This window comes from Mesoplodon mirus (assembly GCF_964341445.2).
Source record: "Mesoplodon mirus genome assembly, chromosome: 14".
In the NCBI taxonomy this organism is placed as follows: Eukaryota; Metazoa; Chordata; class Mammalia; order Artiodactyla; family Ziphiidae; genus Mesoplodon; species Mesoplodon mirus.
In genome coordinates this window covers 43456910-43473796 of record NC_138990.1, presented here as the reverse complement: position 1 = coordinate 43473796, position 16887 = coordinate 43456910, and the positions used below count along the sequence as shown (strand labels likewise).

At 35.8% G+C, this 16887-nt stretch overlaps 1 protein-coding gene across 7 annotated transcripts in view; it reads left to right on the top strand.

The window, feature by feature from the left end:
- The window catches only part of ITSN2 (intersectin 2), a 168944-nt gene that overhangs the window by 67369 nt on the left and 84688 nt on the right, over window positions 1–16887 (top strand). For all 7 annotated transcript variants that reach the window (XM_082642216.1, XM_082642217.1, XM_082642215.1 and 4 more), the window contains 2 exons: window positions 4888–5027; window positions 15702–15838. In XM_082642216.1, the coding sequence (XP_082498342.1) occupies window positions 4888–5027; window positions 15702–15838 (277 nt within the window). The remainder of the gene's footprint in view (window positions 1–4887; window positions 5028–15701; window positions 15839–16887) is intronic.

The window sequence follows — 16887 nt, the reverse complement described above, 5'->3', positions numbered from 1 at the left end:
AATTCTGAACAAATTAAGAAATAAGGCAAAGGAGCAAGACATGAGAGACCAGAGTATCACCTCATTATTAATAAAGCTGATGTTAGACAGCATGGCTTATCTGAGCAGTACAGCTGCCCCTGTAAGACACTGGGTGCATGAACAAAAAAGAATGCAGATTCCTGTAGGCACTTCAACCTCAAGAAAGCAAGGGATAGGAAAGGTATAGGGCTGTGTACACCCGGGTCCTTATCTTGATCTCACCAAGTATTTAAGAGTTAGAAAGAAGCTGGGACTGTTGTTCTAGTAAAGGTCCCTTTACATCGAAGGAATACCAGGAATAGAAAATTTGATCTTGTGAACTACTCTTATAATTATGTCTCCCACCTTCCACTGATGTCTCGTCTCAGACAGTCTTCCTTGCACAGGATGCTTTTCTTGGCTGTTCGAAGTGTATCAGCTCCTACCTTACCCCTCACAGGCATTCCAGAAGCAGGATAAGGCAGCACTCCTGATCTGTGCAGGGTAGAAAATATATTGTCATCTTCATTGTTAGTATTTGGATTGTGAAGAGAATGTAGAATATGTCTTATTAGGGGCCTGGTAGAGCTACTCTTTCTCTGTGGAATGTGATCCAATTTAGCTTTTATAAATTTATTAATCTTTGCTGTAGTCCAGTTTAGAATAGGAAGCTTTTATTTGGAGTTTGCAAAGTACCCAGTATCCCTTAGATTCCTCTGTCCATAATAGTAACCATTTAAGATTATCAGGCATGTGCCAAGCACCATGCTAGGCAGTTTTCATGCATTATTTCCTTTCATCTTTACAACAGCCCTGTAAAGTAGTCGTCGTTATTTCCATTGTGCAGCTTGGGAAAACTGAGGTTCACAGAGAATAAGTAATTACCCAAGATCATGTAATAGTAGGTCTCAAATTCTTGTGTGTCTGACTCCTAAAGCCCACCACACTACCATGTTGCCTCTTTCAGTTACCTAACACAGTGCTCGTAGATGTAATATGATCACATTCAGTATGAAAGCATCCATTTTTACTCATGCTCATTTTCAATACTAAGAATGAATATTCTTTTACTGTTATTTTTCCCATTGCTTATCTCCCACCTTGACTAGAATAGGACCCATGCCTTATCCTTCACTTTTACCTACCATTGAACAAAGTGCAAGGCCTTGCATATAGCAGATGTGTAATTTAATGATTAAATATTTATTGAAATACTGGAAAACTGTTAGAATTATAAGACAATTTAACAAGGTGCCTGGATACAAAATCAGCATATAAAAATCAGCAACTTTACTGTATATCAAAAGTATTTATTTAGAAAATAAGGGGGAAAAAGATCTCATTCATATCAGCATTCTCATTGTTAAATGAACAAAGAAGAAATGCACAGCCATAAAACTTTACTGATTGACATAAAAGATCCCTGGATAAGTAGATACGTATTATATTCCTGAATGAACTTGCTCAATATTTTAAAGATGTTATTATTTAGTTCTCTACTAATTCATCCACATATTCAGTTTTATTCAGGTTTCCTTAGATGAAACTTGACAGATAATTCACAAATTAACCTAGAAGAGAAAATACACATCATGAGCCAAGACTTAAAAAGAAAAAACATTGGTGGGGGGAGGAGTCTAGCCCTATCGTTTACCGAAACATGAGCTTTGAAGGGTATAGTACCTAAAATAATGTATTATTGATCCAAAATAGAAACAGAACACTGGAACTAAATAGAGAGTCTAGAAACAAGCCCATTTATATATATATATATATATGGCAATTTAGGATTAGATAAAGTTGGCATTTAACATCAGTGGGGAAGGGATGGGCTTTCGATAGTTACTATCTCTTCATTAATTGATTTGAGGGATAGTTGAAAGGGGGGTGAAGAAGCTCTTTACCTCACTTTATGCAGATATAAATTCTAGGTAAAGTGGGAGGCTAAACATAAAATATAACTCTAGAAAAAAATGTTACAGAGGAAAACATTTTTATAATCTTGGTGTCAGAAAAGTCTCTTCAAACAATACATAGAGCTATGAAGGAAAATATTTAGTTTACGATGAAATAAAAATGAAAAAATTTTTCATGATGAAAGATGTCATAAATAGTAAAAAAAAATTGAAATATATATGATACAACAAGTATTTAGAGCTTCTACAAATCAGAAACTAAGACAAGCCAATAGGAGGGAAAAGCCAGCAAAGGTTGAGACGAGACAATTCAAGATGATGGCTGATAAATGTAAGTAGATGGCCATATAAATAGATGTTTATCTGATTTCAGTAGTTGCCAAGAAAATACAAATTTAAATGACAATAAGAATTTTTTTGCCAGTTAGCAAAAATGAAAAATGAGTGATACAATCTCAAAAATTTACAAGCAGCTCATGCAGCTCAATATCAAAAAAACAAACAACCCAATCCAAAAATGGGCAGAAGACCTAAATAGACATTTCTCCAAAGAAGATATACAGATTGCCAACAAACACATGAAGGGATGCTCAACATCACTAATATTAGAGAAATACAAATCAAAACTACAATGAGGTATCAGCTCACACCAGTCAGAATGGCCATCATCAAAAAATCTACAAACAATAAATGCTGGAGAGGATGTGGAGAAAAGGGAACCCTCTTGCACTGTTGGTGGGAATGTAAATTGATGCAGCCACTATGGAGAACAGTATGGAGGTTCCTTAAAAAACTAAAAATAAAATTACCATACGACCCAGCAATCCCACTACTGGGCATATCCCCTGAGAAAACCATAATTCAAAAAGAGTCATGTACCACAATGTTCACTGCAGCTCTATTTACAATAGCCAGGACATGGAAGCAACCTAAGTGTCCATCGACAGATGAATGGATAAAGAAGATGTGGCACATATATACAATGGAATATTACCCAGCCATAAAAAGAAATGAAATTGAGTTATTTGTAGTGAGGTGGGTGGACCCAGAGTCTGTCATACTGAGTGAAGCAAGTCAGAAAGAGAAAAACAAATACCATATGCTAACACATATATATATGGAATCTAAAAAAAAAATGGTTCTGAAGAACCTAGGGGCAGGACAGGAATAAAGACGCAGATGCAGATGTAGAGAATGGACTTGAGGACACGGGGAGGGGGAAGGGTAAGCTGGGACAAAGTGAGAGAGTGGCATGGACATATATACACTACCAAATGTAAAATAGATAGCTAGTGGGAAGCAGCCACATAGCACAGGGAGATCAGCTCGGTGCTTTGTGACCACCTAGGGGGTGGGATAGGGAGGGTGGGAGGGAGGGAGACGCAAGAGAGAAGAGATATGGGAACATATGTATATGTATAACTGATTCACTTTGTTGTAAAACAGAAACTAACACACCTTTGTAAAGCAATTATACTCCAATAAAGATGTTAAAAAAAAAAGAAAGAAAAATGAGTGATAGTATCTGGTGATAGGGGTGTGCAGAAACAGGTAATTTGGTGTCATTGTTGCTGGTACAGCTTTTTGGAAGGGCAGTTTGGCAGTTTCTGTCCAAATTTAAAGTGTGCACATCCTTCTACATAGCAATTCTTTCACCTCCTAGCCTTTTAAAAACTTCCATGTGTGCGTTGAAATGTACATACAAGTATGTTTATGGCAGCATTTTTATTTAATAGTAGAAGATCAGAAACAACCTAAATGGCAATCAAAAAGGGAACAGTTACATAAATTACGGAATAGCCATAATGTGGACTACCAGGGAGCAATTTTAAAGAATGAACTAGATCTAGATGTCTTTAATGGTGAGATGTGTTATTAAATTTAAAAGAAGTTGCCAAGCAGTGTAGACAGCGCGATCCCATTAAAGCCCCATGGAAATGCTGAATATGCACATATCAGGTACCTAAGAGGTGGGTAGGAGTTGAGATGAAGAGAGACTTTTTTACTTTTTACTCTATATGCTTCATTTTATTTGAATTTTGTACTAGATTTCTGTACTTTAAAAAATACAATAAAGTTTTAAAATATGTACAGTTGACCGTTGAACAACGTGGGTTTGAACTGCACAGGTCCACTTCTATGCAGATTTTTTTCAATAAGTAAATACTACAGTACTACACAGATCCATGGTTGTTGAATCCAAGGACTTAGAACTGTGGATATGGAGGAACTGCACCCACGTATGCTGAGGGCCAACTGCAAGTTATACTTGGATTTTCAACAGAGCAGAGGGCCACCCTCCAATCGTTGTTCAAGGGTCATTTGTACTTAAATAGATGGTAAGATTGCTGTCTTAATTTACTGAAATGTAATCTGCATCATATATTTCCATCCAGTTTTTTCATCCTTGCCTAAATGTGTAAGAAAAGGTCATATAAAATGAAGCTCTCTGTTCCTACCTCCTAAAATACCACCACTGAATGATCCAGTTAGTAATATTTATTGAGTCCTTGTAGTGAATATTCCCCTATTCTTGGGAGCACTGAGAATAAATAGAAAGCTACTTTAACAATAGGTGCTATTAATTGAGTATTTACTATGGGCCAGACTCTGTACTAATGGCTTTATATCATCACCCCATATATGAGGTGGGTGATATAATGCCCATTGAATAGGAGAGCCTGCAGATCAGATTGGTGAAGCACCTTACCCAGAATGGAGCGTCACTTCGAGTTCTAGTTCTTTTGAGTACAGAACCAATGCTTATAACATTTCCATATGAGGATCTTCCAAGATATGATCCGAAAAAGGGAAATGACTGCTGATTGTTTTTTCCCTTGAGTTGATCCACCTTATGTGTGTATAGCCTTTGGCTCTCTAGTTATACCAATTTGACCAGACAATAAATGTTAATTACTGGTAATGACAGGAACTTCTACCAAATGTAAACTGTATGATGTTTGTATTTCAGATTTAGGAGTTGGTTTACTTCATAAAAAATCATTAGAAAAGGAAGAATTATGCCAAAGACTTAAAGAACAATTAGATGCTCTTGAAAAAGAAACTGCATCTAAGCTATCAGAAATGGATTCGTTTAACAATCAACTAAAGGTATTTATCTTCTATTATATTCATTTTTAGTTAGCTGCCTTTTACCTTCCTTATTTTGATTTAATTGAACGAATAACTGAAGCTATTATTGTTATATGTAGTACATTTCATAATTTTTTTTATAATTTGAGCTATACCAGAATTGCAGGATTGTTTTTAATGTTCTCTGTGTATTATAAACATTAAGTCGTGTAAATAAACATACAATTTACCATAGTTTCCAGTTTTTGATGACTGTTTTTATTGGCATCTATACATTTAAAAAATAATTACCTTTGTCAGTATTAGGATTAGATTAGATTAGATTTGTCAGTATTAGATCTCAGCCAGAATGATCTTAGGCAAATTCGAAAATGGGAAATATGGAAAATTTTAAATAGTCCAGGTTGTAGAGGCTCTTTTAACACACTAAATTCTTTTTTTTTTTTTTACAATTTAATTAACCTTTGTGAAATAATGCCATAACCAATGAAATCCAAAGCATAATTTGGCACTAAAAATTTTGCATGAAAAGTAGATTCATGATTCATTATTTGCTGCAGTGGCAGAACAGATGTCCAAAACGTATACCATATGCTTATCATTCTGTGCAGTGTTAGTTGTATACTGAAGCCATGCCCGTGAAAGAAAATATTAAAAGCTAGCAACCAGAGTAATGGCACATGATTAGAATTTGGGACTAGTTTCAGTTACTCCCTTGCTAATGAAGCATGAAGTTTTTAGAGCATAACGTATTACGAAGCTTTTCAGGCAGCTCTCTGTCTCTTCATGTGACTTTCATTTTGCTAACTTATTTAGAATAATGTTACACCAACCATAGAGTAAACAGAATGGTAAAAGAAACCATGGTGGCTTCAGTTAAGAAAGGGAAGTTTGAGGTGAATAATGTCAATAATACATTCTACACGAGCATATATTCTGTAGAAAAAAAATTTAAAGAAAACCAAATAATTTGTCCTTGATGGACAGACAAACCAGCCAAGTTATCTTCCTTACATTATTTTTTTCTAAATCTGTACATAGTTTAATTGGCTTTTTATCTGCCTTATCTTACAGTGTGGGAATATGGATGACTCTGTTCTTCAGTGCCTTTTGTCTCTGCTAAGCTGTCTCAACAACCTCTTCCTCTTACTTAAGGTTATTTTCTAATATCTAGCTCCTTTTCTTTGAGTTACTTTACTGATTTCTTTTTTAAAAAACTAGACTATTCTTTGCATTTATCTAAATATCCTTGTTTGAAATAACATATACAGTATAGACACTTTTCTTTCTGCTTGCTTGAGTATCCTTCTGCTGTCTCACTGCCTGTTTGAGTCTAATGCCAGGAATCAGTAGCGTTGCCCAGAGTAACCTTTCTCATGAGGAGCCCAAGACACTGAGAAATATTTCCTGGTTCCCGTACAACATCCCTGTGAGTTGGGCTAACTGATGGGATGATTACTCATTCAATTAAAAGGGAAACTAAGGGAGTGTGAGATTAAATTATTTACCCATATCACTGAAATTATTGTTTAAAGTAAAACGTATACCTTCTGAAATCTAGTGCAAGGTTATGTCGTGTATATCAGGCTGCTTCCTAATACTGCTATAAGATTTTTCTTTAAGAAAAATCTTAACCAATAATGCAGGTGCAGCTTTAGTTTTGTCTAGTTATCAGGCCTCATATTTAGATACGCTTGCACCACAGATAAAACTGTTTAAATCATATTTATAAATAAGTAGTTCACTTTGTCATGATAGCACAAAGAATATTTAAAACATTCAATGAATTCCTATTTTAATTTAGTTTAAAGAAAGTTGCTTTATATTTACCACTTGCTGACCCTAGTAGAATTTTGACTGTATTCTACTCAGTACTAAAATGGATGGCAATAGGGCAATTACATATATATACCCAGTGAAGACGAGAACATAAGTAGAGCTCATTTGTTACCTAAGCAAAGGTAGGGCAGTTGGAAAGATGGTATCATCCTTTCCTTTTTGGTTATAGCATGAATGGCCAGATTATCTGGTCTTAGAACTTTTGCTGCAGATCACACAGAAATGTAAACCTAAGTGTTTCTTCAAGTATACAGTGCAGTTTGATGATATTTGTGGACTGTACTCACACACAGAAGTCTGATTCTTCGAGTTAGCATTTGATTCTCCACAGGCTAGCAGGTTATTCTTGTCTCTTGTTTTCCTTTCTTCCTTCTGCCTCCTGCTTTCCAACCTTTCACTGCTTGTTGAGGTTTCATCAGAGGCAATTTAGGAATGTAAAAGGGAATGAAACCTATACTGTCAGAGTGGTCAGGAGACCGAGTGTTGTTACAGAAAGCAAGAAAAGAGGCTTTCTGTAGTCATTGGAAATGATACAGAGCAGTCAGTTAACTTAGTACTGAGAAGTATCCATTGAATTGTCAACAAGGAGACCTTTAAAGACCTTTCTGAAAGTGCCATCTCAGTTGAGTGACCAGCAGAGGCTGGATTACAGCAGATCAGGAATGAATGGAAGCTGAGGAGGGGTGGAGTGCATGTAAACAACTCTTTAGGAGAGTGAAAAGAGAGCATGAGGAAAACTTTGTTTGTTTGTTTAGGAAAGATGACAAAGGATACAAAGTTTCAGTTATGCAAGATGGATAAGTTGTGAAACCCACTGCACAGCATGGTGACTATAATTAGAAAATTTCAACTATACAATGCAGTATTGTTAAGAGTATATATCTTAAACATTCTCCCACAGAAAGGGAGAGAGGAAGGAAGGAAGGAAGGGAGGGAGGGAGGAAGGAAGGGAGAGGGAAAGAGAGGAAGGGAGGGAGGGAGGAAAGAAAGGAAAGAAAGGGGAAAGAAAGGGGGGAGAGAAGAAGAGAAGGAGTGGGGGGAAGGAGGGAATGGTAACTATGAGGAAATGAATATGTTAATTAGCTTGATTATGGTGATCATTTCACAGTGTATATGTGTATTGAAGCAGCAAATTGTATACCTTAAATATGTACAGTTTTTATTTACCAATTATACTTTAATAAAGTTGAAAAATAAAATAATAATTAGGACCACCCTTGAAAGTGGTATCACCTTTTTGTGCAGCATATGGATACATGAGGAATGGATAGTTTCTGTTAGGACAGGAGAATGGAAATGGAGAAAATTAAGCTTTTTAGGTAACTAACCTTATCCATCTCAGTGTCTTAAAGATGATTGCCAGGCTCAAGCCAAATATTTCGTTGCTGAATTCCCAGCACCTAGAACAGTGCATGGAACATCATGTATGGCAATACACACTTGTCGAATGAATGAATGGTTTTGAATGTTCTCAGTCAGAAAATATACAGCATTTAGAGTTAGTATTGGTATATAGAGTTTATGAGAAAAAAGTAGAAAGAAATTAGTCAAAAAACAGCAGAAAACCATGTATCCCAGGTTTTAGGAAAACTTCTGATTCCATGTAATTTATTCTTTTAAGTAAAGGCTATTTTTTAAATCAAAAAAAGGCAGAAAGAAAAGAAAGACAAGACTTAAGTAGAAGAGAGAGGAAGGGAAGGAGGAGGAAAGTGAGAGATTGAGATTGACCGTATAAAGTAGTGATAACTGATGGAGCAAAGTCCCAAGGAAGCAGACTAAGATATAATCTGGAGCATAGATTGAAGGACAAGAGAAAAAGAATACTTCCAGTGTAACATATGGGGATAAGATAGGTGTGAAGTCGGTTAAATTTGTTGGTGGAGAGTAGGAAGTTGATAGCTTCAAAACCTAAAATCAGAAGCAAGTTGGATCATTACAAGGAGTCTTCATGGGTGGTTGAGGACATGGAATAACTCAAACTAGACTAGAAGGAGATGGATGCAGATGCAGGAAGTTTTATTGTTTTTGAGATGGAAAGATGAGGGAATTCCAGTCTGGCTTAATGAGGCAAGATTATTGGCTGGTAGTGAAAAGAATGAATGGAAGATTGGGAAATTTCAGGAGTGAAAAGTAGGCATGAAATACACATCTTAGTGGGGGTGGGGAGTGCAAGCTTAATAGAGGAACACAGTAGGTGTCCTGAGCAATGTTGAAAGCCTATTTGAAGTTGGAGTTCATGAATTTAAGTAGAAAACAGCAGGCCTAATTGTGTCTTTTTTTTCCCCACCAAAGTTCAGCTGTTTATGTGTAAGCGTGGAAAAGGATGATGACATAGGTTAATAGATTCGTACGGGTTTGAGGTTTTAATAGACATGGGCAGAGAGGGAGGAACAAGGGAGCTACAGATCTTAACAGAGTAACTGTGATAAACATGAACTCTGAAATATGTACTGGACATGAAGGGATATGCAGAGAGGAAGGGGTGCTGATGAAAAAAGAGAGGATGATGGGGTCAACAGAATGGAGGTCTCAGTGAGGTTGGAAACCTGTTGAAATGGATTTACCATATATAAGAAAAGCTTGAAGGATAAGAACTTAGGTTTGGAAAATGGGATACTGATCAGTGGTAGTTCTCTTTGTGATGATGACAAGATTCAGGGTATAATAATGCAAATGGATTAAATGGAGTAAAAAAAATCATTGTTGAGGAGATCAGTTGTTTTGTTTTTTCTTTTTTTAGTTAAAATGGGAAGTTATATTTTCGATGGATTTTATCACAGTAGAAAGTTATAATCCTCCTACTGTGATGCTCTTAAACTTTATAACCTTCTTAAACCATATATACTTTATTATAATTATGTTTTATAAAGCTATCTATGCAGAAGATCTATTGTCAGATACTTACATTTACATAAATCCTATTTGTGTTTTTCAGTATTTTTTTCAATAATTCTGAGGCAGGAAAGGAACAGTGCCAAGGGATAATTAAGCCTTCTTTTCTGTATAATATTCACTTGGAAAATTTTCCTCCAGTGTGCTGAAATACATATGTTTAGCCCCAAGAATGAACATTGAGAATGCTTTTGAATTCATAGTTTCTGGTCACTTAGAATGACTTAGCAGAGCTGCTCAAGTCCTATCAGCTCCCTGGACACCAGTTCTTACAGTTTTCAACTCAGCATCAAATAAACCACATGCTCTTAGTTGTTACTTGACTGATATTTCCCAGGTTACTGTTTCAATCCCTACCTTTCTTTTTTTTTTTTTTTAACATCTTTATTGGAGTATAATTGCTTTACAGTGGTGTGTTAGTTTCTGCTGCATAACCACCTATATAAATCAGCTATACATACATCCCCATTTCTCCTCCCTCTTGCGTCTCCCTCCCACCCCCCTATCCCACCCCTCTAGGTGGTCACAAAGCACTGAGCTGATCTCCCTGTGCCATGCAGCTGCTTCCCACTAGCTATCTATTTTACATTTGGTAGTGTACGTATGTCCATGCCACTCTCTCACTTCGTCCAGGCTTACATTTCCCCCTCCCCGTGTTTGAGGAGATCAGTCTGAGTTGAGGTTTTGATGGGGTCATCTACATTGATGTCAGAGACTGGAAGAATAATGAAAATGAATGAATGAGGATCAGTGACCAGGTGATCCATAGATGACAATAAAGAGGAATGGGAGGGTGGTACTGCTGGATGTTATTCTGAGCCTCAGAAAAAGATGGAGTTTGTAAGAGTAAGAAGAAATAATCATCTAGAAATGGCAATAAAGAGCAAAGAAAATACTCAGGCCAGAAACTGGTAAACCATCCTCAACCAAGCAGTCAAATTTAACATTACCCAAATGGCAGAAGCTGACATTATGTGTCTCCTGATATGATGCACTGAAAAAGACACATCACTTCTTTTTTTTCTTTTTTTAAAGACATCACTTCTATACTATTTTTGCCAAAAATATTTCATCCGTATAAGTGTAAGGAAATAATTAGACAAACTCAAATTGTGGTTTGGTCTGTAAAATAGCTGACTAACCCACACTCTAAAAATGTGAATCTCGTAAAAGATGGAGGAAATCTTCTCACAATAACGAAATGAAGTGTATGGTCCTTGATTGGATTATGGAGCCAAAAAAAAGCTGTTATTAAGGACAGTATTTACACTATTGGGAGGGAACATCTTTTGAGTATGAATTCTGTATTAAGGTTATTATGTCACTGTTAAATTTCTTTAGTTTGGTACTGACATTGACACCGTAGTTACGTAGAATAATGATGAAGTTCTAGGGGTGAAAGCATCAGCGTCTTCAACTTAGTCAAATTTTTTGTAGATCTGAAAGTTTTCAAAATAAAAACTTGGAGAAAAATTGCGTTGCAAAATGTTGTCAAATGTTTATGAAAATGAAATAGTAGAATAAGTCTATTTTTAAATTATAACAAAACACTGGAAAATGGAGAGGAGATAGGGGATAGTGTAAATGAGCAGATTCCCCATAGTCCATATCAGGAGTCAATAACTATTTTCTAATTCATAAATCAAGATATACTAATAATAGTTAGGATTTATTAAAGGCTTTATCTGTGACTGGCACTGTTCTAAATGTTTTACTTATATCAATTTATTTAATCCTTAATATTAACCCGATGAGGTAGGTCCTATTATTTGTTCACATTTCACATAGGAGTAAATTAAGTTGCCCAGGGTCACACAGGTAGCAAGCAGAAATTCAACCCAGAGAGTCAGGATTTGACCTTAAATGGTTATATATTTTTTAAAAAAGATGAAAATTTATAAGCTAAGTGTTCAACTTAAGAAGCTAGAAAAAGACTAGTGTAATAAAGGGAAAAAAGTAGAAGGAAATTAGTGAAACAGAACACAGATATTTAATACAGAGAATCAAGAAAGCCAAAATTTGACTCTCTTTTTTTTTTTTTTTTTCTTTTTGCGGTATGCGGGCCTCTCACTGCTGTGGCCTCTCCCGTTGCGGAGCACAGGCTCCGGATGCGCAGGCCCAGCGGCCATGGCTCACGGGCCCAGCTGCTCCGCGGCATATGGGATCCTCCCAGACCGGGGCACGAACCCGTATCCCCTGCATCGGCAGGCGGACTCTCAACCACTGCGCCACCAGGGAGGCCCTGACTCTCTTTATAGATTAATAAAATTATCAAACCTTTGGCAAGACTTACTTTAAAAACAAAATAAAAATAAAGGAGTGAAAAGGAGCTATAACTAAATACATTGCAAACAATAAAAGAGAAGGGACTATTATGAAAAATTTTGCACATAAATATGAAAACGTAGGTGAAATGAACAAATCAGAATTTGCTGAAACTGGCTCAAGAAAAATAAAATATTTAGGTAGCTCTATTGTCACAAAATATTTTAATTCCATAGTTTAAAATCTTCCCTAAAAGAGAATCCAGACCCAGAATTTTACTGAAGGAATAAATAACTCCAGTCTTATACATCTGTTTCAAAATGTAGAAGAGGGAATATTCCCAACTTATTGTATGAAACTATCATAAACCTCAAAATTTGATAAGAATAGTATGAGAAAGGATCATTATAGACCAATTTAGCATAGAGGCAAAAATTCTAAAGAACATTGAAAAGTTGAATGTGGAAATTTATAAGAAGGATACTCCATTATGACCAAGTTGGATTTATCTTAGCCATGCAAAGATGATTTGACATGTAAAACTGTTGACTGTAATTTGCCATATAAACAGATTAAAGAAGAAAAATAGTATGCTCATCTCACTAAATGCAGAAAACGTATTTGATAAAATTTAACATCTATTCATGATTAAAAAATGAAAAAGTTATTAGCATATTAGGAATAGAAGAGAACTTCCTTAACCTGAAAAGAATGATCTATTATTCCGTTAAGATGGAGTACAATTCTTTTCCTAAGTGCAGATTGTTCACTTCTTTTCAGTTAACTGATAGATTTTTTTTTAATTGAAGTATAGTTGATTTACAGTGTTGTGTTAATTTCTGCTGTACAACAAAGTGATAGTTAACTGATAGATTTAACCAGGACCTCTTGGAAGCATGACTTAACTCAGAGGAGTGAGTGAGTCTAATGATAAGAATTTCTAGAATCATTGTAAGTCAGGCAGAGGAAATGTTTTTGGGAAGCCCTGTGGTGCTCTTCAAATCTTATTAATATGCATAGACTATGGTTTATGTATTTTCATGCATCCAGTAAATACTAATTAAATACTAATTAAATAACTACACTCTACCAGGCTTTCTCTTGGGTGGGGATACCTTGATGAAAGACAATCCTGTTGTCAAGAAACTCACTCCAGTGGAGACAGTCATACAGTCAGAAGACGCTGCCTGTGATAGGGGAATGCACAGAACGTCTTGGGGAGCACAAGGAAGCTCGTTATTTCACACACTGGAGGAATGGGCTAATGAAGGAAGACTTGGAACAGTATTTTAAAGGACAAGTTAGAGGGCTACCCTTACAGCCATATTAAGATCAGACATCAATTTGGCTCCTCTTCACTCTCCTTTTAAACTTATAATTCTATTTATGACTTCAGCCAATAATATAGCTAATATTTACTGAGGACTTACTATGTGCCCTGCCCTATTGTAAGCACTTTATATGTATTAACCCATTCAGTCCTCATAGCAGTGTTGTGAGGCATGTACTATAATTAACCCCATTTTACAGATGAGGAGGCTGTTAAGTAACTTTCCTAAGATTATTCAGCTAGTCACAGATAGAGCCTGATTCAGACCTTGGCGTTCTTATTCCAGACCCGTGCTCCATGTGCCCTTATCACTAAACCACACTGCTTCTCCACAGATTGTAACCATTGTATTCTTTGCTTTTCAATAGAGTTGTTTGATGTTTTTTTTGAACGTTTTTTTTGATGTGGACCATTTTTAAAGTCTTTATTGATTTGTTACAATATTGCTTCTGTTTTATGTTTTGGTTTTTTGGTCGTGGGGCATGTGGGATCTTAGCTCCCTGACCAGGGATCGAACCTGCACCCCCTGCATTGGAAGGCGAAGTCTTAACCACTGGACCGCCAGGGAAGTCCCGTCAATAGAGTTTAGAGAAAGGTGCAACAAAGAGAACTACAGAAGCTGAGATCTGTGAAAACTTTGCTATGAATGTAGTATTTGTATTCTTGTTGTCTTAAGCTGCAAGTCTTGATCTTAGACATTTTGGGCATAGTCTCTGGATACCACATTTACTCACATTAGATCTACCATTTCAATCAAGTTAAAAGGGTTCATCTATAAAATATTAAGAAGTAGAGCTTAGGTTGTTTTCGTTTGTTTGTTTGTGGTTTGGAGTTTTGTTTTTGTGTATAGATAGATGCCCCAAGACATCTTTTACCAAAAAATTCTATCTAAATGTTGTTGAAGCTCCCACCTTTGCCATGAAGTCTCTTTTGTTTACTTTAGGTTTTTGTGGGAGTTTCTTTGTTTTTTGTTTGTTTTTCCTCTTCCTTATCCCAGGCTTTTTCTACTCCCTTGTTCAGAATTCTATAGATTCCAAGTAAAAGAAATTCAGTTCAAAATAGTTAAGCTGAAAAGAGTGGTTATTGCAAGAGTACTAAGACCATTGACTGAATCAGTAGACGGGGCAGTTCCTAGACACAGGAATGAAGTTGGAGATTTGGTTTCCCCAGCACTCCCTCTCTCTCCAACTCTATCTCTAATCTTTGCTTTTCTCTTTCCTGTTTTGACTTCATTCCTACCCCTGATGGCCTCACTAGGAAGTGGGGCAGCTCCAGGTTTACCTTATCCCATTTTAATGAGTTTAGTGAAGGAAAGACTTCTTTCTCCCCTCTTCAGTATATCTGAATCCCGGGAAGGGATTGTGGCCCAGCCTGGATCATGTGCACATCCTTTGAACCAGTCATTCTTGCCAGGGAGGTGAGGTGCTGTGATTGTTTAGATCCAGTGACCACACTTGGGTGGGAGTAGGAGCATTGCATCTGACAGACTCATCAAAACCACATAGAAGGGTGGGATTGGGGGGTAAATCAGCTTCCCAAAAGGAGGAAGGGTGCAGTTAGCAGAAGAGGGAAAGGAAATGCTGAACAGATAATCACAAGTTTCTGCGAAGACACTTACCTATATCCCAGATTTTGGCACTTTACTTTGAGACTGAACTCTTTGAAGACAAGGACTATAGACTTGGGAGTCAAGACGGCCTTGGATTGGATCGCTGTGAATCTTTATAGCACTTTGCACAGAGCTAGATGCTCAATAAACAAATGTTTATTTTATTTCCTGTTTGGAATACTTTTCATTATTTTGGCCCATTCCAGTCATGGTTTTAGGTAGACGTTATCTTTTCCATTTTTAGTTATTAAATTATTTAATATATTATTATTTAAATTAAATAAATATTGAATAATTATTAAATTATTGAATAATTGCTTCTGTGTTTAGTTCAGTATTTCACTGGGTAAAAGTTATGGGTAACTTGGTTAAACTACATGTGTCAAAAATATGACTGAACAAAATTCCTCGTCAAATGTTATAATAAGCAAATTGTTTCCTTGTATTTTTAATAGATTGCTTTTTTATTGAAAATGAAGTACCAAATCAAAGAATTGGCTTGTGAAAGATTCTATGTTCCTTAGAAATAATATAAAAGCAGATGATTTTAACATGCATTTGTCCTCATTGACCACATACCTTAAATACTTACTGTTTTCAAGAATTTTTCAATCATCTAGATTTTGTAAGACTTTTAATCTTTTTACTTTAGTTTAACTTGCTTTATGATTTTTATCTTTTAATGCAGTTGCCACATTTTTGCATAAGACAAAAGTATTTAAATCAATGCCACGTTGACTTCTTATTTTCTCCTTAGGAACTGAGAGAAAGCTACAATACACAGCAGTTAGCCCTTGAACAACTTTATAAGATCAAACGCGACAAACTGAGGGAAATTGAAAGAAAAAGATTAGAGCTAATACAGAAAAAGAAACTAGAAGACGAGGCTACAAGGTAATATAGTTGATAAATTTATTATACTATATTGCTATTAGAATTCTAATTTTGTTGCCCATATTTTTAGTTTGACTATGAAGAATTAAGGGAAATAAAATGATTATCCTAAGATGCTAATTAGATTCTAAATTTTAGAAGTTCAGTCCTTCTTTTGTGGACTGAGTTTACAGTAACCAATTTTATGTTCCATTAGTGAAAAATACAGACTTTGGAGTCAGCCCTGGTTTAGAATTCTTGATCTACCACTTACTATCTGGATGATCTTGATTAAGTCACTTTACCTTTTGGAACCTCAGTTTTTCCATCTGAAAAATAGGAACATTAATGCATACCTTATAAGTAACTCAGAATTAAATAAAACTAAAGAACCAAGTATAATGTTTTGCAGGTAATAAGCATTCATTATTTCTATCTCTCCATAATAAATCCATTACTGTTTCCTGAAAAATTATAAAAACCAAGTACTTAATTTTACAGAGTGTAATACTGAGTGTAGAAATGCCATGTTGATGCAGGCTTCTTTGTATATATCTGAGCTATATCAACTGCCTACATTTATAGCAAGGAAAAGTGAGACAGTTGTGGTATCTGAAGCTTAGAACCATTCATTTAGAGACTTTGCATGATTTTTTTTTCTATCGGTAAGATTCTATTTCTAATATGTTCCTTTGTTTCTCCCAAGTTCTCTAGTGTCAGAAATTATTATAATTAGTTAACAAATATCAACAAACCAACATTTCTTTGCCCTGGAGAAGAGTAGACAATAATGTCTATGAAAGAGCTAATAGTTACTGGGAAGGCAAGAAAGACCCATTATCATATAGCAGGCCTCTTTTCTTAATGGCTTTAGAGTAACCACTTTAACACATTTTTACTGAGTGGTCACTGTCGACTGCGATGCAGGTAGACTCTGGGTTACGGTTACTCCTTGCCCCTAGATTTCTCATAATTCTAGTAGGAGAGTCAGACAGCTAAACAAATAGCTATAATATTCTTTATTCTAAGACCCCTACTTTTGTGATTCCCTAACAAGAGATCCCGGAATA